Source organism: Cimex lectularius, unplaced genomic scaffold, assembly GCF_000648675.2.
Source record: "Cimex lectularius strain Harlan isolate CLEC.00 unplaced genomic scaffold, Clec_2.1 scaffold247, whole genome shotgun sequence".
Taxonomy (NCBI): domain Eukaryota; kingdom Metazoa; phylum Arthropoda; class Insecta; order Hemiptera; family Cimicidae; genus Cimex; species Cimex lectularius.
Window position 1 is genome coordinate 140,612 of NW_019393016.1, and position 26,730 is coordinate 167,341.

General features: G+C 32.7%; 1 protein-coding gene across 3 annotated transcripts; it reads left to right on the forward strand.

Annotated features, from left to right (window-relative positions):
• LOC106669018 (flocculation protein FLO11-like) lies at positions 1–26,519 on the forward strand. Of its 3 annotated transcripts, XM_014398266.1 has the most exons (4): positions 2–85; positions 15,515–15,556; positions 16,285–16,385; positions 23,972–26,519. In XM_014398266.1, the coding sequence occupies exons 3-4, from the start codon at positions 16,362–16,364 to the stop codon at positions 26,405–26,407; spliced, it is 2,460 nt and encodes an 819-aa protein (XP_014253752.1). In that variant the 5' UTR covers positions 2–85; positions 15,515–15,556; positions 16,285–16,361; the 3' UTR covers positions 26,408–26,519. The 3 variants fall into 3 exon arrangements, with proteins under 3 accessions (XP_014253751.1, XP_014253752.1, XP_014253753.1); XM_014398265.2 differs by lacking the exon at positions 15,515–15,556 and having other exon boundaries at positions 1–85; XM_014398267.2 differs by lacking the exons at positions 15,515–15,556; positions 16,285–16,385 and having other exon boundaries at positions 9–85.
• The last annotated feature ends 211 nt before the right edge of the window (positions 26,520–26,730 follow it).

Genomic DNA, 26,730 nt, shown 5'->3' on the forward strand with positions numbered 1-26,730 from the left:
CTTAGAATTTCTCCTTCACGGCTACATATTACACAAAATCAAAGTGGGCAAATAAAACCTCCTATCTCGATACATCTGTCTGAAGGTATTTGGATATATGTTAATTACTATAATTAAATTAACGGAACAATGCCAATTGGGTTATTTGAAATAGTTTAATTAGTTTTAGTAAAATGTCATAACCGACGGGTTTAATAAACAAAGAAAGAAACTAACTACAACAGATAGCAAAATTTCTTTACTTTAAAATTTTACCATCACTCAGTTATTAACAGTTTCGAAAATATAGAAAAATATATAAATAATATAAATATTTGATAATAAACAGTGCCTACATAAATATTCTATGGCAGAGAAAAAATAAATAATGTAATACATATTTGTCAAACACAGATTTATATATTAAATTTAGCCCACGTTCTTAAGGATTTATTTATAATAACAAATTCATATATAAAAATGCTTTAATTTAAAAGATGTAAAAGTTTAATAGTCAAATAAATAATCACAAACAGCATATCACACTATGGCTCTTGGACGACGGTTTGGAAGTTATTTTGGAGATAAAAAATTCAAATACACCACCTGATAGTAGAGGTTTTTACAGGGTATCTCATCATGTATTATCAATAGATATGGAACATTTCCAGTACATGTCGTTATTTAGTGAATTCGCTTTTAACAAATACGAGATATACACTATATGTAATACACATAACTACGGACATGTAATTATCCATTGTTGTGTGGGTAGACAGCATGGAGAATGATCTGATTAAATAAATAAATGTAGATAATGAATCAGAATGTCTGAAAAAACGGAATAGGCGGCTTTATCTGGAATATATTGAAAGGAATTAGCACAGAAAAGATTTTTGTAAATTATGCTTTTATAGTTTATCTTAAACTTCTTTAAATCCCGTTAAACTACCGCGAATTCTGTGATAATAACCGCCTCGTTATTCGACGAGGAGGGCTTCTAGATTTCAGGATTTATACAGGTTGGGAAGGGTTTATGAGGCTTGTGGAAACGGAGCGTATAGCAAAATGAATGACGGAGCAACAAGTTTTTCTCTTAGGATTATAGATTAGACAATAGGTGTGCAGCGGATATTGGAATATTCGGCTGAACCCCACACTTCCGATTTGTTTTTCTACATCTACTTTGCTAAGGTGTTATAACGCAGCCTTTTATTTGTCAGAAGTAAGTTTGAGCGTTTATCAAGAAATCGTGAAGGGCCCTGAATCGTGTCGTAACTTTTTGATATTTTAGTCGTGTGTGGAGATTCCACGTCATGTGTTCGTCGATGTACAGCCCTAGGTACCGCACTTTATACGAAGTTTGGGGGGAATATAGTTGAGGTAACTTGGAGGGTGGAACTTTTTGTGGAGAATGGAGACTAGGTGAGTGGGTGTTTATGTGTTATTTTTCCCACCTATACCAGCATTGAGAAGTATGAATCGACAGCATCAGTATCATTCTTGAGGATATCGCCTGTCATGGTTAAGAATGTAGTTCGAGAATGGGTTGGGATGAAAAATGTTTCTGGGAGAAATAAATGTTTGTAAACATTTTTGCCCTTTGTCTATCATACATGAAAATCGTTGAATGTGTAGATCGGAGTGAAATACACGGAGAGAGAGAGAGAGAGAGAGAGAGAGAGAGAGAGAGAGAGAGAGAGAGAGAGAGAGAGAGAGAGAGAGAGAGAGAGAAAATAAGGGATAATATAACTCCAACGGCACATGAACATGTTAGGTAAAATTTTTAGATTCCATGTATTTTTTTAATAATAAATTTTATTTATTATTAAAATTATTTTGTTAAAATTTATTTCACAGAAAATGTACAGATTCAATCAATCGAAAGTCTACAAGCAAAACTACCGGCACAAATCTTTCAAGTTTCTACTAAAGTTCACAATCACACGGTTGACAAATTAACGTACAGACCAACCAAAAAAGGTTATTTTGATTAGGATAGATAATTTCAAAATTTATAGCATAATAATGATTAATAAAGGAATAACTCGATTCTGCAAATGATTTCGGTTGGTTGATAAGACGCATATAATTAATTTTGACGTTTAAATGTAATCACGTTTTTGTTATTTATTATTTATGCGTTTCTGATTTTCGAAATACCTCACATTTATTTTAAATATAAATATTGAAACAAAAGAAAATTTTCTTTTTGATAAATTCTTAATAAACATCTTTAACGGTCCCACTAAACTCATGATATACTTTTGATTATGCCTGCCCTCGGGGTTGATTGCATTGTCAGAATTGCTTTTATCCAAGATTCCTGTCTAACTTCGATGTTGTAAAGTTTATACGGCATTTCCAGGGACTGTCTGTTCATCTCTGTACACTGAATCAAATATTGCGGCTTCGCAAATTTCTGTCACTTTCATTACACTACACGCGGCCGAAGTAATTAAAATAAATCTAACTTTCACATGTTTCTGAAAAATTTACACTTGCATCTTACTCTGTAAGCAATATAAGAGTCGACCATTCTGTCTGTCTGTCTCTCTCTCTCTCTGTCTCTCTCTGTCTGTCTGTCTGTCTGTCTGTCTGTCTCTCTCTCTCTCTCTCTCTCTCTCTCTCTCTCTCTCTCTGTCTCTCTCTTTCTCATTCTCTCTCTCTCTCCCTTCTCNTTTTAAGACTACACGTTTAAATATTATGTATAGAAATTCATTACGTAGAACAAAATCATTTAAAAACTCATTTATTCCAAAAAGTATTCAATTTTATAACGAATTTCCCAACTCTGTAAAAACATGTGAATCCCAATATTTGTATTAAAAAGCCCTAAAAAATCTGACGGATGTACTCCTAACATTACAGACATATTGCACTTTATAAAACATATTACGTTTTACAAGCTTGAAGCAAAGTTATTGTGGATACTTCCAATTCAGTTTTTTTTACTCTGCATAATATGTTTATATGCTTTCATGATAATTTCCTGCAATTTTAAGTAGTTTATAGTCCTTTGTTTCAATATATAGAATTTTATGTTTGTAAGATTTTGTTTAATTTAATTTAATTGATAACTAGGAAGACATAATTTTGTAAACAATTTTGCTTTTGATTTGTACAAATTATTTGTGAAGACGATGTTACACCTTAACATCATATAATGTTAACACATACACTCACAGCCACAAAATTTCGCACACATTCTCACTCTCTCTCTCTCTCTCTCTCTCTCTCTCTCTCTTTTTAAGACTACACGTTTAAATATTATGTATAGAAATTCATTACGTAGAACAAAATCATTTAAAAACTCATTTATTCCAAAAAGTATTCAATTTTATAACGAATTTCCCAACTCTGTAAAAACATGTGAATCCCAATATTTGTATTAAAAAGCCCTAAAAAATCTGACGGATGTACTCCTAACATTACAGACATATTGCACTTTATAAAACATATTACGTTTTACAAGCTTGAAGCAAAGTTATTGTGGATACTTCCAATTCAGTTTTTTTTACTCTGCATAATATGTTTATATGCTTTCATGATAATTTCCTGCAATTTTAAGTAGTTTATAGTCCTTTGTTTCAATATATAGAATTTTATGTTTGTAAGATTTTGTTTAATTTAATTTAATTGATAACTAGGAAGACATAATTTTGTAAACAATTTTGCTTTTGATTTGTACAAATTATTTGTGAAGACGATGTTACACCTTAACATCATATAATGTTAACACATACACTCACAGCCACAAAATTTCGCACACACTCTCTCTCTCTCTCTCTCTCTCTCTCTCTCTCTCTCTCTTTCTCTCTCTCTCTCTCTCTCCCTCTCCCTCCCTCTCCATCGCTATCTATCTATCTATTTATCTATCTATCTATCTCAGTGTGTTCCATTTTTATTTCCATGTGAACCACACTTTACATAAAAATTATAAATCAATTTAAAACATTTCTTTGGCTAACTAAGACCAACTAAAAAACATACAGGTTTCTAATACTATATATTGTTCTTTTTCAAAGTAATGTTGACACCTCATTTACAGTTCGTTCTTCAGGGCACTTACTAAAACTAACAGTTTGTTTAAAGTAATGTAATTTTAACATTTCTGACTTCTGTCTATCTCAAGATTAAACACAAACTGGTCATCCGTTGGTACATAGCACTTAAAATCACAACAAAACCAACAAGTATTGGAAAATGCATGTCGCAATTTTTTTTACGCAATATACATTACGAGCGGTGAAGGCGTAGAGAAGGTCATTTGCATTATGCTTATCTAGGTTTAAAATACGTTCATTTGCCTCAGCCTATTTTTGTATTTGCTTGTTGCAAAGTAGTACTTTTTAAGAGGGATGCCTATCTAAATTGAAAGTGACACAAAATCCGCGTGTGTAACAGTGCAAGGACGCTGAGGATATAGTTCTAATCTACTAACATGGCAGATAATCCTCACGAAAATATATGGAATTATCCTGTTATAGCACGATGACTCTTCGAGCGGATCGAGCGTCAGTTTCGTACTAAGTCTCTATGCAACTATAGTGTGGAATTCTAAATGTTACACGTTATCTATTTAAAATTATCTCACAATTACTAAACAAACAATAATACTAAAAATAAAAATATGATATGAATAAAATGTACGAAAAATATAAACAGCTATATAACCAAATTTAAATTTTTATATGTACGTGAATCGTAACCCCTTCCTAACTCTAAATTATTATTATGTTTAAACGTTTTTATGCTTGTTTTTTCAACATATTTTAATTACTGTAACCACTGGTTGCATAAAATATCACTGTTGAGGGATAAATGGTTTTTCTTACTAGAGATAGAGGGAGAGAAAATATTGATTCCTTGATAATTTTATATTAACCTGCAATGTTCCGTCTCTTGGACCTATGATTAAACTTGAGTTATTCATTTTACCCTACACATACATTTATGAGAGAAAGGGAGAGGTGGGAAAAGTGTATATATCCTTATATAACCATTGTCAAAAAATGTCTATTAATTAAATAATCCAAAAATAAACAAACTGTTGAGAGAAGGAATGATTAGTGAGAGAGAGCGAGAGAGAGAGAGAGGGAGAGAGAGTACGAAAGAGCAATAGTGAGAAAGAGAGATTAACGAGAACCCCAGGGAGAGGTAATGAGATATAGAGAGATATAGATGAAGAAAGACAAATAGAGAGTAAGTGAATGAGAGAGAGAGAGAGAGAGAGAGAGAGAGAGAGAGATCGAGTGAATGAGGTGAATGAGAGAGAGAGAGAGATAGAGTGATAAAGAGGTAGAGTGAGAAAGGGAGTTGTGAGAAGAAAAATAAATGAATAGTGAATGAAGAAAGAATGAGAGTGAGAAAAGAGGGACGTGTCAGAAAAAGAGTGAGAGAGAGAGAGAGAAACAGACAGGTGAGGAAAAAAAGAAAGAAATTAGTAAATAGTGATAGCAAGAATGTGAGAGAGTTAAAAGAGAGAGGGAGAACAGTTATTTAAAAAAATTAAGGATACAATTAAGATCGTAGAATACAGTGACAAATAAAGAGAGGGTGAGAAGAGAAATGAAGAAATAAAGATGGAACAGACAGAGCGATAGGGAGAGAACGAAAGAGAGAGATAGAGAGAATGAAAGAAATAGAGATAGAGAGGGAGAGAGAGAGGGTGAGAGAGAGAGAATGATTGAAGATAGATATAGATAAACAAGAGGAAGTGAAAGAGTGAATAGGTGGAAGAGACAGAGAGTGAGAGAGAGAGTGAGAGAGTGAGTGAGAGAGAGAGAGCGAGAGAGAAATAGAAAGAACAAATAATTTTGAGGTAAAATGATTTCGTTTGATTGCGAGAAAAAAGTAGAAACATGTTTTGAAATGTAGATAATAATAAAGAAATCTTCAGGCAAACTATCATGTATAAAAATAAGTGGAAAATAACACCATAATTATGGAATGAAGTTTTCTGTAATATTAGGCACGTATTGATGCCAAAATGCTTACAAGAGCTGGTTCGTTTATACTTATATAGCAGAATAGCTTCTTCACATTTTCTGCATGCGCAGGCACGTATATTAATCCATTTGAAATAAAATTCGTGGGGATCAAACAACACGTATAATCCCTCGAAATTGCATCAGAATATGACAAATAGTTTCTGTGAAATAGCTGTGTATTCCATTTTACGTTTACCTATGCCAGGGCGGTACCGTTGTTTCGATTGCAATGATATTCATACGTGACCATCTAGAAACCAAACTGCACAATCACTGAACACTTCTAAACATTGACCCCATGGTTTGGGAATCGCTGGTTACAAGAAATACAAGAAACAGGCAAACACGGAACCAAATATTTCAGAAATGTCTGAAACGCAAAATTCAAGTGGTAATTTATTCTGGAGTATAAAAGTTTTTTCGACTTACGCTGAATAACAAGACTTCCGGACCTTCGATAGTTCGGAGGCAAAACTTGAACAGGAAGAAACTGATTCTTGTGGGTAGGTGACATTTAGGATTTGTTTTATAGACTTAATTCTATAGGTTTTGTGAAACATAAAAGGGTATTTATTCGGGCAATAAGGGGAAAGGTTACATTTCAAATGTATTTATTAATGTCAATTTTCCATCAGATAACTCTTAGCTAAGAGAACAAATCGTTTTAAATTCAATCTAATAAATAATCACCCACCGACTATAGGTGCACAATATTACATTTAGTTATGGAGTACTTTTAATAAGATAGTTACTAGAAATGTTAATTTCTTTGTTTATACTGCTGTAAATCACTTCTACCATTTATTGTGTCTTATTTAAAAAAAAAAGAAATTCAATGTTTTGGAGTTGGAAATTTTATTAGAAACAAATTTCTTGCAGGTTTATTTATTTATATCATAAAGGAAATACTATTTAATTGTAGTTCTGATTCTTATTCTTCCCACGACTTCGCCCGGAGGGAGTGGTTATTAAGAAAGTTTTAACAAGTCCATTACGATGGATAAATAGGGGAGACAGTGAAACGAATTAAAATTCGAGGATGACATGGGATTACCGAAATCCGGCGTTGAAATCTCGGCATTTCGTGCAACCGGCAACTGGTATTCTGCGTTGACGAGCTACTTATTTACAGAGTATCATACTTTGTAGCAGTCTGTAAGGTATTCGGGTTCACACGTCATGACTGTATATCACGCAAAAAATGTTTTAACCCAGCGACTGCTTTTAATGAACTTTGGTTTTAGTTTAGCCTTTATTATTTCCTCTGTGACAAGTGTTGTATTTTACAAATGAAAACATTTTCATTAAAAAATGAATAAGTAAAGCGAAATATAGGTAGAAATGTGTTTCTTAGTCACCGGTTGTTTCATAATTAGTTGAAATCGTGAGAGCGGCCAAGAATAAGGTAGTTTAGAAAAACTACCTTTTCATTTTTTTGCTGACGTTTCGACATTTATTCCAGTCATCATCAGGGTCTAGGTAAATTAGAAAATATATGTTCATTTGAACCAAGTATTTCATACTCACATAAAGTGTGGTGTTATTCTTGTGGTATCATATAGATATTGTATGAAAGTGTTGTTAAATGTGAATTTGTATTCTGCTGTTTTTATATTATTGTGACAGTACGGGGCGATAAATCTTGAAAATTTTCTTTGATCATAGGCGGTTTTACTTAACTCAAAAAAGTCGGGAATGGGGATTTTCTGGATTGGATTTGTGATTCGGCTATCAATATTGGCAAGGAAGTTAATTATTAAAGACGATAACGAAGTGAAGGAAATAATAAAAATAAGGTTTGATAGTTTATTTACTTCATGACGCTGGAGTACGCTGAACCCGAATAAATGTAGAAACGTCGACAAAAATAATGAAAAAATATGTTTTTCTGAACTATCTAATTCTTGACTGCCTCTCATTACTTCAACAATTACAGGTAGAAAAATCAAAATTATTATAAAATTGTTACATCATAATAAGCACTTCATGGAACATATCGCCATTGGAATATATTACATATTAACATTTATTGCAAACACAACACTATTTCTGTTTGTTGTAGACAAAACAACAAGGACGTTTCTTACTTTTCTTATGAAAAATTCAATTGAAAAATATATTAAATAAAATTTTAAAATAATTTGGATATTTAAGATAGTTACAATGGGTTTTAGATTAGAGAAGTTATTGACAAAAGGTCAAAAATTTAGCATATTAGAAATCATTTTTATATGTTTTAACAAAGTAAAAGATCACTTGGTCAGATCGTGGATCTAAGCCTCTTAAAATATAATCCCCAAAAGACATTCTAGAAGAACTCACGGAAAAGGCCAAGCGCATAATTAATATTAAAAGCTACATTACGCAAAACTTTGATTTATTGACGAGCCATGAATGGCGTCTTTCCAGCACAAATCGATTAATCGCTTTTTCGCGTCTCTTGCATTGTTGAACCGTCGTCTCAATATGCTGAGCGAACAGCATTTTCTCATTAGCAGACGTTTCGACGGACCTGCTTTCGGGTCTCAACATTGTAGGATTGTGAAAGGTGCCGGGAGACCGGTTTTCCTCCGGAGATGCCCCTTGGGCGATGTTCTCCCCCGCCTTTATGTAACAGTTGTGCAACTTTGCTTCTCCAGCACCTTTTTTTCAAATAACCGTTTGCTTCTTAAATGTTCGAGTGCATTATAAAATGGTGGCTGCCACAATGTTAGCGCCATTGTTAGAACCTTTCATAGAAATCCTTGGATATTATAAATTTTTATTAAAAGATGATCAGGGATGAGGTAAATTAGAAAGAAAAAACTTTTCAATAAATAATTGTAAATTTTTATTAATATAGAAATATAGCGTAGTCCTGAAAATGAAAAAAATACTAGATGATGGAACGGAATGTTTTCTATTTCACTAAACATAACTCTGTTCATTCATTAATATAAAAATGAGGTAAAGCGACGTAATTAATACAGATGATTATTACAAAAATAATATGTCTTCGTTTCGAGCTGAAATATATTTTCAGACAATTATCCTTCTTGTTTTCGGTTGATCTATTAACCTGATTCTCCAAAAATCGGCGAACTGTTTAATGGAATACATAAAAAATAGAAAATCTGTGTTTGAAGAAAACTACTTTTAGTTCCAGCACTGTTTATTTTGATTTCATGGATTTGTTTTGTGTAGTGATCTCAACATTTACGTAAAAACTAAATTTATATTTTCAAAATTTAAATGGCTGAGTATGACTGCAAAACAGTTGAAAAGCTTTCCATGAAATCAAAATAAACAGTGCTGGAACTAAAAGGAGTTTCCTTCAAACACAGATTCCCTATTTTGGAGTTCCATAGCTTGGACTGTACTACTTTAGACAAAACATATAAAATATTGAGAATTCACGATAGCTCAGGTGGTAGAGTATCGGCGTATCTAGCCGAAGATCGTGGGTCGAATCCCACTCGATACACTGACTTTTATCTCAACTAAAAACCTTAATTCATTGAAAGATTTTAACAAAAAATATTGAAAAATATAACTAAATAATAATGTATTATACAGATAAGAAAGGACGCGAAATCTCTGTGGTCAGTGTCAATATTGTTTTAAATATTAATTTATAACCTCTGTACAAATTATATATATATATATATATATATACATATATATATATATATATATATTGTAATGTAGTATGTACATCTTGCATCTTGATGGAAGCCTTGCTTTCCTAGCTTGTTCAGTTGTTACCAGCTTCAGTTATAAACTAATAACTATTACTGTTCGTAAGGAGGTCCTGGGGCCATTTCCTCTTCAATCGTATTATTGGATTGTGGGAATGGAAAATTTTTTCGACATGCATCGGGCTAATGTGTTAGGACAATATTCTTTGGATGTTGGAAGGTTTGGGGTATCCCACACTCCTAATCTTAATGTCCAAATCAGTTTCAGTAGTGCCTTATAAAGGGTTAGTTTTTTATTGGTACTTGTGATGATCGTGATAATAATTTTTTCAGTAGTCCGAAGCATCTCATTAATTCTTATGTTTTAGTACGTATATGTCCGTTCCAGGCTAGACGAGTGTCGAGATAGAATCCAAAGTAGCGTACACAGCGAGTTTTTGGCATAGGAGTATTATTAAGGAATATTGAATGAAGGGTTTTGTTTCGGAGGGTAACGGTATTATGGGTGCATTTACTTCCAAATGGATATGGAAGATAAATATCTTAAGACGGTAGAATTCGCTCCTTTCGGCTATTTGTAACACCTATACCTGCAGCTCCTCCGAAGCAATTGGGGGTTCAGAATCATAGGATTGAAAAGCTGTTTCGTCGGCAAATGATAGAAGGAGGGTGCAAGAAGTTACCGGGATATCTTGGACAAAGATGAGGTACAAGGGTGATCCGTGCAGATTGCGCTGAGGCTCGCTGTGTTCCGATCCTTCCACTCGGAAGAATCGCTCAGTTGAGTAGAAACGAAATATTATGTATTTTAATTTGAACAGGACACCCTCATGCATATAGACACGATCAAACGCTTGAGTCATATCATGAGTTTCCAAGTAGTATTGTTTACGCTCAACGTATGAGGATATATGTTCCACAACGAGAAGCTCCTGCTGAGTTCTGGAATGTTGAGGGCGAAAGCCGAGCTGATAATCTGGGAGAAGGTTGAGTTTAGTGTAGTGATAAGTCGTTTAAAATGATCTTAAACATTTTTGAGAAAAAAAGGCAGTCAATAAAATAGCAAAGCTTTTTTTCAAATCTTCAAATACTTCTTAGGACATTAAATAAAATGGATGACTGGGTTTTTTTCATGGCTTGTAATTTGTTGTAATTTATTTTGTTGTAAGCACGTCCATATTGTTTATGATTGGACACCGGATTTTTATGCAGTTGTATATTTTGTTTGCCACCACATACGTCCGGGGAAATCAATTATCTACCCGAATCATGTATCTAGGAAGCCGTAGGTTAAATTTTATAGAGCATATTTTTGCATATTTGATGAATATCGCATAAAGTGCATGTTTTAACAATATCGCATATTTGAAGGATTTTTACGCAAAATCGGATTTATCGCGCAAAATATCTAAAATATTATATTGGTTTTCGGGGGAAGCATAAAAAAATAACGAGCTGATGCAAAGTTGGTTTAATTCGATGAAAACTGAAACAGGCCGCAACGACGGGAAGAGAAGCAATAACGACAAAACGAAATAAAACCCCTTCATAGGTCTTATTTCAATATTCAATAATCACAAATTTTAAGTGGCCGTAGCCACAATTTCACCGAAGACAGTTTAGAGAAGTACTTTAGTTGCTTATAATTATTCAATACTCAATTATTATAAAATATGTAATTTAATTATGTAAGTGAGAAAATATTTTTGTTGAATGTAAATAAACTGTAGGGGGCGTCGGTGGCCGCAACGGTTTAGGCGTTGCCATGGCGCTCATCACTGTAAAGTAAAGGTCCTTGGTTCGAATGCAGCGGCCCCGCATTCGAACTCGAAATACTACAAATGGGCTTTTTATTATATTTCTAACTCTATTTCGTTTAATTATCTACATTTCTGTTTAAAGTTACTATAATAGTAAAAACTTGATTTACTGCATATCATTGCATAATTTAACCTATTAATAATGCATATTATTTTATATTTCCGGGCTTTCAACTGCATATTTTATGGTATATTTTGGCAATCTTTACTGCATAAAAATCCGGTCTCTTTTTATGATGATAAGTGAAAGAAATAGAAGGAAGAGGGGGTACAGCAAAATCTCGTAATAATCGTAAAATCTACAAGCTTTCAAAAAATTGCTACACTCCTTGGGAAGAAAACTGTTTCACATTCGATAGGTTGATTTTCCTAGAACGCAGCATCAACAATGCTTTAGATCCAACAGTATAATACATTTATCTGAAGAAACATAAATACAAAACTATATGGAAAAATTAAACAACAAAGTCTAATAAAAAATTATGAGCGCCTATTACAACAAAAGACATTCTAAAAATAGCATATTAACGTAAAAATTTAACTAAAATTTAGGTGAACCGAAACGCTCAGGGCAACCTTGCAACGAATTCAACCATTTCCAAGTGCTTCTTAAAAGGTATTAGGTAAAATGAGTGAATGGAGTGATTAGTTTTTCAGTCTGTTGTTCATGAATAGTTTATAGTGAATATTCCCTTATATTCCATTTTCATTACCAAATTGATATGTTAGGTTTATCAAAATATAAAAGGTAGTAAATTAACGTGTGCTTCCTTTATAAATGCCCTCTTTCAAAGAGCGTATGCAGGGTAAAAGAATTAATTATCCTGCCAAAACCAAGTACTTGGTGAGAGGTTCATTTAATCATTTTCTTGTTCAGTCGCTAAGGAATATCCTAATTATTACCATGTAAACACTTTTGGTGAATACATACCGGAATTTTTTTTTCGTTTTCTGGTAACTTTCTTACACTCAATTTAAGATCAGGGAAGAAGTTTTCCATAGAATGTTTTATAAGATGACCTGACTCGATTCCCCACGGAATGCTATTAGGAAGTAAAAAGGTCAGAGGTTCTACAAGGATTTTACGTGAATACCTTCGCTTCTTTTCACATAAAGCCTAAATCTAGAACTGAAATAAACATATTGAAAAATTGAGGGGTATAAATCCAAAATAAATGCCTTCACAATCAGATTCACAGACATTGTTACCAATATACAATTGTGAGAAATAAAGTTGTACTTCTAGCACAGTAGGATGTAAAGAGACAGAGGTGGACAAATAAAAATTAATAGAAAGTGAAAGACAGGGAGAGAGGGCTAGTGGAGAGTTTTTTAGCCTTTTTATTATCCGTACTTGTTAACATAAAAAGTAATTGAATTTTCTTAACATAATGTAGGTCAATTTTACAGATCCATTGAATTTTGTTTTAATTATTACGATGAGTATTGAAAAAATTACACTACTGGCATATTTCGTATATTCCTTTTATGTATGTTAAAGATGCAAATAAAATACAAATGGAGAAATTGATAAATAAAATATGGTGAAAGCGGAAGATGAAACGACAGTGGGAGAGAGAGGGAGAAAGAGAGAATGAGAAAGAGAGACGGGGATAAATGAATGATTGAGCGATATAATTATTGATACGCAAGATTTGGTCTCAAGGACCATTTTAATGTGAATTAGATATTTACAACAAAGTAATCTACTTTATAGTTTTCCACATTATTCTAAACTCTTAACATATAACTTAAATTCATTTTACCTAAGTTTAACAAAAAATAATCAAATAAAACAATACTATTTTGGGATAGTGAGATGCAAGGTCTTGTGTGATGAACCTAAGTTTAGAATGCCAACGTTCGATCATTTTCATGGTTCAAAGTGTGTTTTCAGTGTAGATGTGTCACGTTTGGGTGTCGTGTTGCGAGTGATAGTCACTAAGTGTAGTGTGTGACTAACACTTCCAACAGGACACACAACCGTGACACAAGTACACAGAAAACACACACTTTGATCCCTGGTGATGATCTAAATAAAGATCGAAACAGTGGCACAATAAAGAAAATATCATTTTTTAACCTACATCACACAAGACCGCATCTCACGATCTCCAAATTATCGTTAATTAACGGTCACTAAAAACTACACAAAATAATACGTACACACATAATAATACAATATATAGAAAACGTAATGAAATTAATACAATAGAAAATAATATATAATAAACATTTAAATGGTTTTTATCACTTATTTTAGTATAAAAATTTTATGTTTAAACATCAAAACGTAATTTTTTATCAAAGTTTTCGTTAATTTTAATTTAAAATTTTTAAGTTTTGTAACATTTTTTATTCTTTGAATATTAGCGTATAAACTCTAGAAAAAATAAAAAGTAATATTTTTATGTTGGCTAATTTGCAAGCTGTGAATTTTATATCTAATATTAATAGAGTGTGCATCAGATGGAAATTTTAATTTTTCGTATAAATATTTGTGTTACGTATAATTGATTAGGTAAAACGGTAGATAGGTAGATCGATATATAAATAGAGATAGAGATAGATACAGACAGAGAGAGAGAGAGAGAGAGAGAGAGAGAGAGAAAGAGAGAGAGAGAGATAGAGAGAGAAATCAAATTAGATTCTTCAAAATAATACTTCATTAATACTTCAAAATAATTGAACAACTATGAAAAAGCTGTCTCCTAAAATGTTGTAGTACTTAAACCGAAAATACTTGAGCAGTCGAACAAGCAAAATCAATGGGACAGTCATGTTGTTACTTTAAGAATTATTAAAAATGAAGGAGTGTCTTCGAAAAAATTATAATTTTTTATTAGTTTGACAACACGTGGTTTACATTTCTATATATCTTTTGAGGCATATACCTTTTGTCTAATTAACAACGTCATCATTAACAATTGTATATAAGCAATTAATCATCCAATAAATTATTATGGTAGTTTATTGTAGCACATTTTTCATTTGTAAAAGGAGTGAGTAATTTGGTTAGTTAGTAATTATGTCTGTTTGGAAACTATATCTAGAATTATTAACAAATGTACACAAGAAAATATTTAATATACATATAAATTTAACGCAAGATTGTCTAAGCAAGTAATGAACGCAAATTAGTCTCGTTTATACTACATAATTCTTCTGAAGAAGCTCGTTCTGCAAGTGGTTCTCTCTTGTCGCAGATCTAAATAAGTAATGAGACGTTGTCACTCGGCTTTCCAAAAGGGTCCCAAGGTTTTTTTCAGCGAAGCGCGAATTATCTAAGCGGTAATAAGGTTGGAGTGGAGGGTGCTAAAATTAACATTAAAACAGATTACGACCAACGACTCGTTATTTCCAATTTTTCACTCGTTAACCAGTCCTGGACCGTAACAGCACAGAGGAAAGTCGTCCCTGGGTTTCATTAAAGAATAACGGCTAATGTTTTATTTATTAATAATGCAACTCTACGTTGTATTTACGCGATCGTGAATAAATAACGAGCATGTCGATTATTACAATCTTACGAAATCCCAGAATTAGGAAAAAATAAGGTTTTGTTTTCATAAAATCGCGATCCTAATAATTACACACATAGGTGTAAATAATTACACCCATTTTTCTCTGCAGAATAATATTAATGTAGTTGGTTATAAAATAAACACAATTTTTTCAATTTTAACCGTTCACAATACGATTAATAAAATAACAATACACAAATTGTACGTTGTGCACTTTTTTGAAGTAATTTTCTCTTAAATAGCATTTCTTTATAATCGTGGTCTTCTATAACTCGCTGATTGTATTGGTAAAGATTAGTACATTTTAATTTGCTCTATTTTTCATCTTTTATAAATGAATTATTAGAATAGCTTATAGCCTAAATAAATATTATATTTTCAAGAAAGGGTTTTCCATTAGTACCGCTTTCCTCTTTCATTAATTAATTATTTCCACTCCTTCGTTCCATCATCATAGCTATAAAACAAAATATTCAAACTGCTTTGTTCATATTTCGTCTTAACCGTCATATTTGTGTCAGGGACGAACGACCTGCTGACTAATGTTCATCAACCGCAGCAACGTAAGTAAAACTTTGGTGCCCTGCTCGTTTGATTTTTTTTTCAAAAATTGAACTATTAAATGCTAAAACACGAATGATATATGAACGTAAATTTGAAAAAGTGAGAGAGAGAGAGAGAAAGAGTGAGTGAGAGAGTGAGAAAGAGAGAGAGCGAGAGAGAGAGAGAATGAATGAATATCGTCATATTTAAAATTGTTTCCAATTTACGTATTGAACGACCCCTCTATCAGTTGGATACAGACATAGAATGAGCGAGAATGAATGAATAAATATCGATATGTTTAAAAAATGGAGAGAGAGAGAGAGAGAGAGAGAGAGAGAGAGAGATGGCAAATAATTGGTTGATAGATACAGAGATAGATTCTATTTATCTATCTCTGTATCCATCAACCAATTATTTACCATTCTCTCTCTCTCTCTCTCTCTCTCTCTCTCTCTCTCTCTCTCTCTATCTATCTATCTATCTATCTATCTATCTATCTATCTCTATCTCTATCTTTATATATATCTATCTCCATCTCTCTATCTATCTCTAAAGAGAGTGAAAATTATTTATTAATGCTTAGTTAACAATTTATTATTTTTCTTTTATAATATTGTTTGTTGTAAAAAATGATAGAAAAATGGACCAATTTCAATTTATAAGTAGAAATCTATTTCCATCTCTAATTACTTCGTTGTTTTAGTGATGAAAATATATTTTTTTAAATGTTTATATTTTTTTACAGAAATGTCAACTTTGAGGCTAAACCACTGAACTATAACAAAACCACTGAACTATAATAACTGAGGACCAAACAGGAGAATGAAAATTTTAACTATCTTAATGGTAAGCTTGTTTTATCATGTAAAGGTGATCGACCAGCTGTTATTAACAATATATTTGGTAGCATGGAGGATGTGTTTTATGTTTCAAGTACTTCCATTTTCAATTTTTTATTACTTTTTTATATTGTGATTACAAATTTTCTTTTTTAATAAACGCCGTTTGTTTGCTAATTTTTGGTTAGTTGGATTAAGTTAGAAAAACATATGTTTATAGAATGGAATAATATACATTTAGTTAACGTAGAAATTTATTGCATTTATCAATAATATACTAAATTTAGTTAAGTACTAATTTAGTAACATACATCTATCATTGTTCATACATTTTAAAATATTTAGAAAGCTTTTGTTCCTAATCATAAAGAAAATTCGTTTTATACGATTTTTTTAATATTCCTAAATTATCGAAGGCATTTATCTTAATTTTTAACAAAGTCATAGATAATTCTCGTTCAATAAATAAAGAAAAACGGAAAGTGGGAAAAAAGTAAATCAATGGTAATACATAATTTAAACAGACAATTCTCTCTCTGGTTCCCCACAGCTTCAATTAATGAGAGAAATTTCGCAGACTAAGGTTTAAATGGAAGGGTGAAATATTTTTTCGAGATATCATCCGGACGAGATAAAAAGAAAAAAAATCATATTAATTTCCTTAAAATTTTCAACGATTCCAGAACACTGGCCGGATTTCCTTTTTGCAATGCACCACGATATGACTGGGCGGAATTTTTTTACGAAAAAAGGCCGCAATTGACTTTTAAGGACTTGCTTTCGAAAATGGCAGGACGGGTTAAGCAGTTTGATAATTTTGGTAGACGGTACCACAAACCATTGATGTGTGTACTAGTTGATCGTCTACACTTCTCCAAGCGGGTTGACGACTGTTGCAACTGTAGGTGAACAAATGTTTCTTTACAAATTTCCAATTTTTATTGAGAAATATCTTTCGCATTTATTATTTACCAATTTAAACGGCTGCTATAAAATTGACTTGTCTGTTAAATTTACAACCTTGATCACTTGTAGGTTTCGCATTATTATATATGCACATGCCTTTAATGTTCTTTAACGTCAAAGGTGCGTTATATTCACAAAACCCCAATGTTTTACCGCTCGCTTTAAAATTTAATTTAAATTCCCATTTTGGAGAATGCCCTAGGCTCTCATGAGGATCGCAGGAATGGAAGCCTCTCTCCGCAGAACCGTTGAATTTTTTAGAATGTGTACTGATTTAGTTAACATCATACAAGACAAACGAATAGGGTTAATAATACTTTTATAAATGATGTACATTAATATTTCCAATTTTAATTGCGGCTACTATTAATTCAATATTTACTCAATATTACTTTATATTAAATCCATTATATTTAGTGGTCTATTGACCAAATTACTTCTTTCAATTAATTAATCCTTTTATGTAAGGTTTTGGTTCAATGAACAGTTAGTGCCAGGAGCGGGATTCGAACCCACGACATTCGGCTAAATACTGCTGTAATAACTTGGTGATTAAATAAAGCACAGAGAAGATATGAATTCTTAACTGGAACACCGGTTAAAAAAATTCCAATGCTAGTACAGCCAAAAAGTGATTATTTGTTTTTTGGTATAAATATTCTTATTTAATTAATCTTTTTGTAAGGTATCGGTTGAGATAAAAAATCAGTTTCGAACACACGACCTTCTGCTAAATACGCCGCTGCTCTATCACTTGAGCTATTACTTTTTATGTCACGTTGGAGGCTGAAATACAACACATTAAATATGCAACAATTAATGACATGGGAGATAATGGAGTTAAACTGCGCTTATTTTCTTATTCCCTCTCTNTCTCTCTCTCTCTCTCTCACTCTCTCTCTCTCTCTCTCTCTCTTTCTCTCTCTCTCACTCACTCTCTCGCTCCCTCTCTCTCTTTCTCTCTCTCTCTCACTCTCATTCTCGCTCTCTCACTCTCTCTGTCACTCACTCACTCACTCCATGTATTTGTTTATTTTGGGTGATTTAATTATTAGACCTTTTTCGTCAGTTATATCACAATAATTAAATATTCCACAACAACAATATCAAAAAGGGAATTGTGAATATGTTTATTTTATGGTTACGTTAAATACACGGCTATTAGTTGTCTTATTACTATCAAAAAGGAATAAAATAATTGTTTTACTACTTTTTTTTGTGTAAATCTTTACATATATATATTTTTTTAATTTATGGTTTGAAATTGGGAAGAATATAAACATAGAAGTAATAGTTAGTTCTTCCTTTTTTTACATTTACCATGTAACGTTTTGAATTTTGAAAAAAATATATACAAATAGAAAATAGGTCTATGCAAGATAAAGCTTGCCAGTATAAGTAATTTTAAAAGAGGAAGTAAAATAATGAAATATTAAATGTTATTTGAAAATAGATGGAATGTTTTGAGCTTTCATGTATTTTACTATTTTTTTCACTTTTCTGTGTTTATTTATATTTCAAAAAAATTATTTAGTATGTAGTTAGTACCCAAGATATATTAGAATTTACATACAAAGATTGATATAAATTTCCTGAAGAATGTGAGGAACACAATATCTTGCAGCAGCCATTAATATTATAATTTGGTTTTTATGAAAATCAAACATAAACCGAATTTGAAAGAAAAAAAAACCACTCAGTGTGTTGTTAAATTTTACAAAGCTGATAAACCTTTTTCTTCTTATTAGAAGGCTTTATGAATGTATATTTTTGATTGTTTTTTATCTTCGATCGACAATTTTATAGTATGGGACTTAAATTATTTGAAAATTTGTGCATCCTTTCTCGCGTTTCTCATTTCTGACATTCTGTTTTATCTCAATAACATGCCCGTTAGATGTACATATATATGTATGTGATATTTTCACTCGAATCTTTTTTCAGTCCGACTATGACATAATTTCCCCCCTACGCCATGAAAATCGCTTTAAAATCGTTTCAGTCATAACGCGCAAGCCCTAGAACGAATGTCGTCGAAAAGTAAAGTTTTGTATTTAACTTTTGCATTAACTTTCCCCGGGGGGCTTGTAGATGAAGTCAATAATAACGGTAAAACTGTTAGGGGTCCATAACTTTCCAACTGTTCTACTGTACACCGCAAGAATTGCTGATTTTTGTTTTTCGACCATTGTCCTCTAAGAGAATAATACTCCTATTAAAACTGATATCCTTTGGATCCTCGAAATCTTTTAATCATGAGTCCAGACTTAATACGAAACGTAATCCCGATTCTATCAGGCTGGAGAATCTTTTTGTGCCTCAACAAAATTGACATTTCGAATGTATTTGTCTTTAATATCATAATATCTTTATAATACATTTAACTACCTTTTTATGTAATATTACTCTAAATGTTATAAATATTTATAAACTGCTTTTGTTATACAATATATTTTTAGATATGTCAAAACAAATTTTGCATGTGATAATTAAATAAATTAAGTCATTTTATATTTTTCCTTTTTTGTTTTGAAGTGTTTTAAAATGAATGAAGTCTTTTTATGTGCGGTGATATTTTAAAAAATAAATTCATTTAGTACTTGTATTTTGAAATTCAAATTTGAAGGTTAAGATGTCTTTATATTTTCTTCCAATTCGTTTTAAAATATTATATTTACTTTTTAAATATTCTTTTGTTTGTGTTTTGTCTTGACAATTTTTAAAAAGTAACCCACAAAGCTATTTTTATAAATTCTGAACTCTACAATTTCTGCTGTCAGTTTTCACTTAACTGTGTTTCTGTGTTTTTTTATTACATATTGAACAAGGCATTTTTCTAAACCACCTCATTCTTAAGCACACGTCATGAATCGAAAAAAATTAACAGTATTTATTTTCACATTGTCGTTCACTAACATAACAAATATGATAGGTGCTTAAAGATTTTATTGTATTTTATCTTTTTTCCTTCTTTTTATAACGAAAATTATATAAATTTACTTTACTTTATATAATTTAATAATATGTACAAAGTTAACGTATTCCATGGGTTTCATAGAGAATTTAACTAAATTTTTTATGTATGGAACAACAACAGCATGTCTTCACAAGAACAGACGACATGCTCTATTCCTTTTTATTTTTCAAGGTTTCTGCAATGATCCTTTAATGAACTATTTTACATGCTTCTTTCCTGGGTTAATAAAATATATTGATATTTAGCTAAATAGATATCATTATTATGGTTGTTGAATGAAATGTCTCTTAATAGCAGACTTACGAATTGAAGTGATCCTTGTACCACCTTTATATTTTATACTACAATATAATAGTTCAGAAGTAATTAATTATACTCCTTTCACAACACTATTTCCTTTCGGAAATCTCGCTGCCATTTCGAGACCAGGAAAAGTTGCGAAATCACAGGACCAATTTAAGGAAGCGTTTGTATCGACTTTTTGCTGTTCGAGGACCAATGCGATTTAGAGAACTGTATTAGGTTTGATATATGAAGCAATAATTGTAACAATCTTAGACTCGAGTATCTGGATTATGATGGGTTGATGGGGGTCATGGGTTGTCGTAATGATGTGTAGGTGTGTTGTTTATTTTGTAGTAAAAAAATAAGAATAAAATAAGTAGAAGTTCAATGTGTTGTCAAGAATCTTTTGAGTAATTGATATCGTCTGTTCAGCTTTGCTTTTTGTCAAAGATGGTTTGACTTACAGATCTGTAGTTTACAACTATCCGGATTTCTAGGATAAAACACTCATCAGGTTAAAGGAGTTTCGACATGAATTTTGAGTGTAGCGGGTCACGTGATCCACCGGCAACGGGACGTTCCAATGGAAAAGTGGAGTTCACTCACGTTCATAATTTTTATTAATTTGTTTAGTTTTATACTTTTAATTTTAGCGTGGGGGTAGTAAGTCAGTCTTTTGTCGAAATAAATTCGCAAATAGCAGCACATTTGTTACTTGGTTAGGAACAACTTCGTAATCGATTGGCGGCGTATAGTAGATAAGGCGAAGGGTGAAATGATTTACGGTTGATTGATTTAATAGAGTCTGATATTCAGTTTTTTAGCCATTATTATATAACAACATTGGGTCTGCTTTTTTTGAAAGGGTGGCGTTAGTATTCGCATATGTGAGGATTACATCCAAATTGATAGGACGTAGTCTGCAGAGAAAACCGAATAGAGATCGGGACAAACGATGCTTGCAGAACACCAGCTCGAACGTAGTAAATTGGGGTGGAAAGATATTTTGATTCGTTCTTGAAAATACTTATAGGACAGATAGAATGTAAGGGCGGGATAATATATGAATGGCACGACGCCATTGATTTCCACAGTAAGCTCGAATGCCACATTCCAATGTGAACCATACCACTCAAAAAACGTTGCGATGAGGTTCACCCTGTGCCGTTGTTGTATGGTATAATGATGTTGCATGACAGTATAAAATTATATTGGAGCTTTCCAGGATGGTATATAAACGTTTTAGGATGAGTTTATGAAGAGTTTTTGCCAAATAATAAAGTAAAGAGGAAAATGCCGGGGGTTTTCTGGTTTGGGTTGTTTCATATGTAATTAACATTTACTTATGATACGACTTAGTATTTCATTTTATACTTTACTTTTTTACGCACTTGGAGTGCTGATGTTCAAAAAAAGCTCATTTGTAAGGGAACTGGACTTCCTCATTAATGATTCGCTTTAACCGTTGCGGCCCCTATTTTTCTCTCTCTTTTTTATTTTTATTCAGAAATCGTGATGTAGGTTTCAGAAAAACATTTTCTTTATCGTGCCAACGTTTGATCTTTATTGAGATCATCTTCAGGGCTTTGAATTTACAAACATTGTTTACATTTAACAAATACATGTAGGATGTGGAAAAATGTGAATTTATACAATGCAAAAAATAATATTTTTTATATTCAATCAAAGTATTTCTACTCACTCAAAGTACGCAGAAAACAAACACTTTGAGTGAGTAGAAATACTTTGGTTGAATATAAAAAATATTTTTTTGTATTGTATAAATTCACTTTTTTCCATATCCTACATGTATTTGTTAAATAATAAATTTAAAGAATGTTTGTAAATCCCAGCCCTGAAGATGATCTCAATAAAGATCGAAAGGTTGGCACGATAAAGAAAATGTTTTTCTGAAACCTACATCACACCAGGCTGCATCTCACGATTTCTGAATAATCAACTACTAACGGTTGTAGTATGGCTGGATACCTGACGGTGAAGCCAAAAAAAAAAAAAAAAAAAAAAAACTACTAACGGTCGCTAATCATCACACTTTTTATTTTTAATGTATTTAAGGTACTTTGCTAAATAGCATTCTTCCTTTGTATTGGGCCTAATATAATTTATTTAGTGTAAATTTTTATTAATATTTGTTTATACATTGCTTAATTTTACATAACAGTTAAGTAAATTTATTATGGATATCGCAGTAATCAGATCAAAACGCTCAAATGGCTGTAGTTTAAAAAATACTAAGTACTAAAATAATATAAGTGGTTAAAACACGCAGAGTGACACAGATAATAGCTGTTTTTCAGCACATAAACCCACAATAATGTTGTTATTCCAGACCTGAGTTATGCAATATTTTCTATTATGCCTAAGGAATGATTAATAATTTATTGAAATAGATCATGTTTTATTCAAGTTAACGGTTTGTATTAAATTGTTCACCGGTGGAAAGAAAATTGATTAAAGTATAAATTATTTAAAATTTAACGTTGTTCAGGACCATCTTCAGGAAGATCCAGCCATTATTTATTGGTTTCGTAACGCCTTATTTGAATAAATGCCTTGACCCGGTGTCACCTAATTTATTTCTATCGCTTTAAATTGATTGCCGACTGCTATAATCCTTTAGAGAGTATTTATGAAAAAATAAAATTAAAATATAAAAGTGCATAAATAATTGTTATTCCGCAACTTGTCTCGTTATGAGACGTTACATGGTACGTGCAAAGACGTTCGGTCGCGTGTTTAAATGTTAAATCCGGTGATGTCACAGTTGGCGTTATACCATTCTGAAAACACTGTATTATTAAATTTATGTGGAAAGTACCATTGTCATGTGACATTTGGCACGAAGACGTACGAATAATTAAATGAAACGCTGTTGCATCGGACGAAGTGATAAAAATTTAGATGAATATTTGGCAATAGGTAATCCACTTTTAGTAACCATGGTTTATCAGATCTTATAAGAAAAATGGTTGGTTTGTTGAAATTATTATATAGCACAAATGGAATTTTCATGTTTAAACTATTTTTATGCTACAATTGGACAATAGGATTGAGGAACATAATTGAGTATCATTTTGTTCTTGAGATTTTCTTTTTGAAATGTGTTATTCTGTTATTTCTGCAGTTCTAATTAATTGTCAAATTATCTTCTTGTTATGTTAATCATATTACATTTATGTTTATAATATATAGAAATATTTTTTTATAATAATGTAACTTACTGAATAGACTTTCAACTTTCTTAAGGGAGAAATTTACTCAGTTATCCAGACTGTAAAGAAGCCTTCAAGGCTTATTAACCGTCATTTCTAACGTGATGCTCAGACTCTATTTTTGTGTTTCAGATGATATCGATCGGCCTTTTATTACTTGCGACGATCGTGAAGGGTGATATCAGCGAGAAATTGAGGCAAGGCCAAGGTTTCGAGGGTCGTCCAAGCAACTTCCAAGGTCTTCAACCCCCATTGTTCGGTGGAGCGGCTAAAGCAGGATTGCCAAATCTAAAAGCTTCTGGTGTTAGCAACATCCCGAGGATAGTAATTCCAAGTCACCACGGCGACGAAAATGATGAGGACAATTTAGATAGGCTTTGCAACGATCCTTTTCATAGTTTTTTGTGCCTGCCTGTTGGCCCTAGGAAGCACAGACTTGATGGTCGATTGCGCCCGGGAGCCGTCCTTCCTCCAGGCATGTTTCTAAGCGGATCCAACTCTGATTTTCGAGAAACCAAACAGCCATTAACCAAGGGCGGCGGCTTGCTTTCCGATGAAGTCGACGGTTATCAATATCCAAAGCCGTCAAACAACATTCCGTCATTTTCTCCAACCTCTGGTTACAATTATCCGACACCACCGCCCCATCAGCAACTCACACAGCCCCCAAAACAGAATTCCGAGCAAGGCTATGTATATAAAAAACCGGCGAATCCGTTACCCTTACCATCTCAACAGGTAACGACTAAGTCACCCCCTCCAGGACCGTCGTACCAATATTTACCAGCAGTAGAAACGCCAAATATAGACATGAGGATTTCAAGCCAGACAATTCAAAAGCCTGAGATTTTGCCGAACTCATTCTCGAATACAGCAAAAACTACAAATAATTTCCCTCAGCAAGTTCCTTTGAGAAAGTCATCGTCAGTTTCGACTTTGAGGACTTATCCAACTTATAACTATCCTACCACGACATCTCGCCCTAGTACATTTTCGACATCACAAAGAACGACGTCTAGGCCAAGTGTGTTCACAACATCGCGCCCCAGTGTGTTTTCAACTACACAAAGGACAACTCCTCCAAATTTATTCCAGACCACACAAAGAACATATACGTATCAGAAACCTACGTTTCAAACGACACAGAAAACTCCAAATTTCTTCTTTCAAGCTAAATCACAAACATTTGCACAACCGAAATATCCGACAAATCGCAACAATCTGAACGCTCCAGATGCTACAAATACAATAAAAAGCACTTCTCTTCCCGCAACTTCAAATCAGTATTTGCCATCTTTTAATCCAGATGCAAAGCCTACTAATCAGTTCGATGTATCTTCTGTGCCCAAGCCTTCAAACGGATACTTACCCGCTGTAGAAGGACAAAGTACTAATTTGCAGCAGAATGTGGAAGGTACTGCTTTGCTGGCCGATGAAGTTGTACCAGCACCCAAACCGCTGAGAAAACATGAAAGAAACCACACATTAGAAGAACTTTGCAATGACGCTTTTCACAGCTTTCTCTGCAAGCCTGTAACAAAGCAAAGAAAAAGGATAGACGGCAGAATAAGGCCCGGGGCAAAAATTCCTCCACATGTTTTATTAGGAGCTGGATCTGCTGATCAAAATTACAGAAAATTACTTCCAAATCAGCAGAGACAAGAAGGGCAGTCATTTCTTTCGACGGAAATTGACAATAACGAACGACATCCTGGATATCCATATCAAGTACCAAAAATATTTTTTGACTCTACGAACGTGAGAAAAGAATACTCATTTCCTGGCCAATTCGGCAATCAATTTTTCACTGGAGCTGCGTCAGATTCGCTAGCCCTTGCAAAGCAATTTACCAACAGGAACAGCGTTCCTCAAAATATAAAACCCGTTTCTAATAACTCTAGCACCAGCAAAATAAAAAACAAAGGTTACTTTTATCCAGCACCTTCAAACGTTGAAAAACCAAGTGTGAATAAAGGATATAACTATGAAAGGCCTAGTTCTACTAAGCCACAATTCGCTGAAACGAATCAATTAAATGATGCATATGACAATAATCAAACAACTCACAAGCCGACAGAAAATACTGTCGTTCCTGCAGCGTCATTCCAAACAGAAAACAAAGGTTATCTATATCCTAAACCCAGCCAGACAAATGGGTATTTTTATCCAAAACCGGCTGCAGGGCCAGACCAGGCCACCTTTGAATATCCTTCATCAACAACAACAACTACAACTACTACTACTACAACACTGAAACCTGAGCCGGTTCCGGCAGGAACAAGCCACGACGAAGCCACAGGGTATAATTATCCAAAACCATCTACTAGTTTTACTTTGCCGACAACGAAAAAACCGCAGGGTTACGTTTACAATAAACCGGCAAAAGGGAGAGAGTTCACTCTGCCCCAATTCAAACCGACGTCTTCGTCAGTACCATTTGGCACTAGGCTGTCAAAAATTGTCAAACAAGAAGAACTTCGCTTCCGTAACTCTAAGAGTTTCCAACTCCAAGAATCAGTAAACGACGACTTACCACCGGCGAGTCAATTCGAAATTCTCAAACCTTAACAAAATACAAACCACACTGTAAATAATTTATCGTATTTTTTTTTACTTTGTGAATATTTATGTTATCTTTTGTACCCCTTGTTATACAATAAAATTATGTTTCTTACTTTTTTATAATTTCTAGTCTAAAACCAAACGATTTTATATAGAAAAGTCCTATTTAACAATGTTACGTATAGACGAAAAATCAAACATTTGATAGTCATTACTAAATATAAATTAAATTAAAAATTCATGCCAGTTATATCTTTTTAATTATTTCTAATATTTATGATTTTTTTAATGAGACCAGTTTGTAAAAACAAAAATGTTTTTGCTTTTAA

Coding starts and splice junctions, on each gene's coding strand:
- LOC106669018 (XM_014398265.2), top strand. CDS start 16,362: ATGAAAATTTTAACTATCTTAATG. Junction 16,386..23,971: donor AAATTTTAACTATCTTAATG/GTAAGCTTGTTT, acceptor TTTGTGTTTCAG/ATGATATCGATCGGCCTTTT.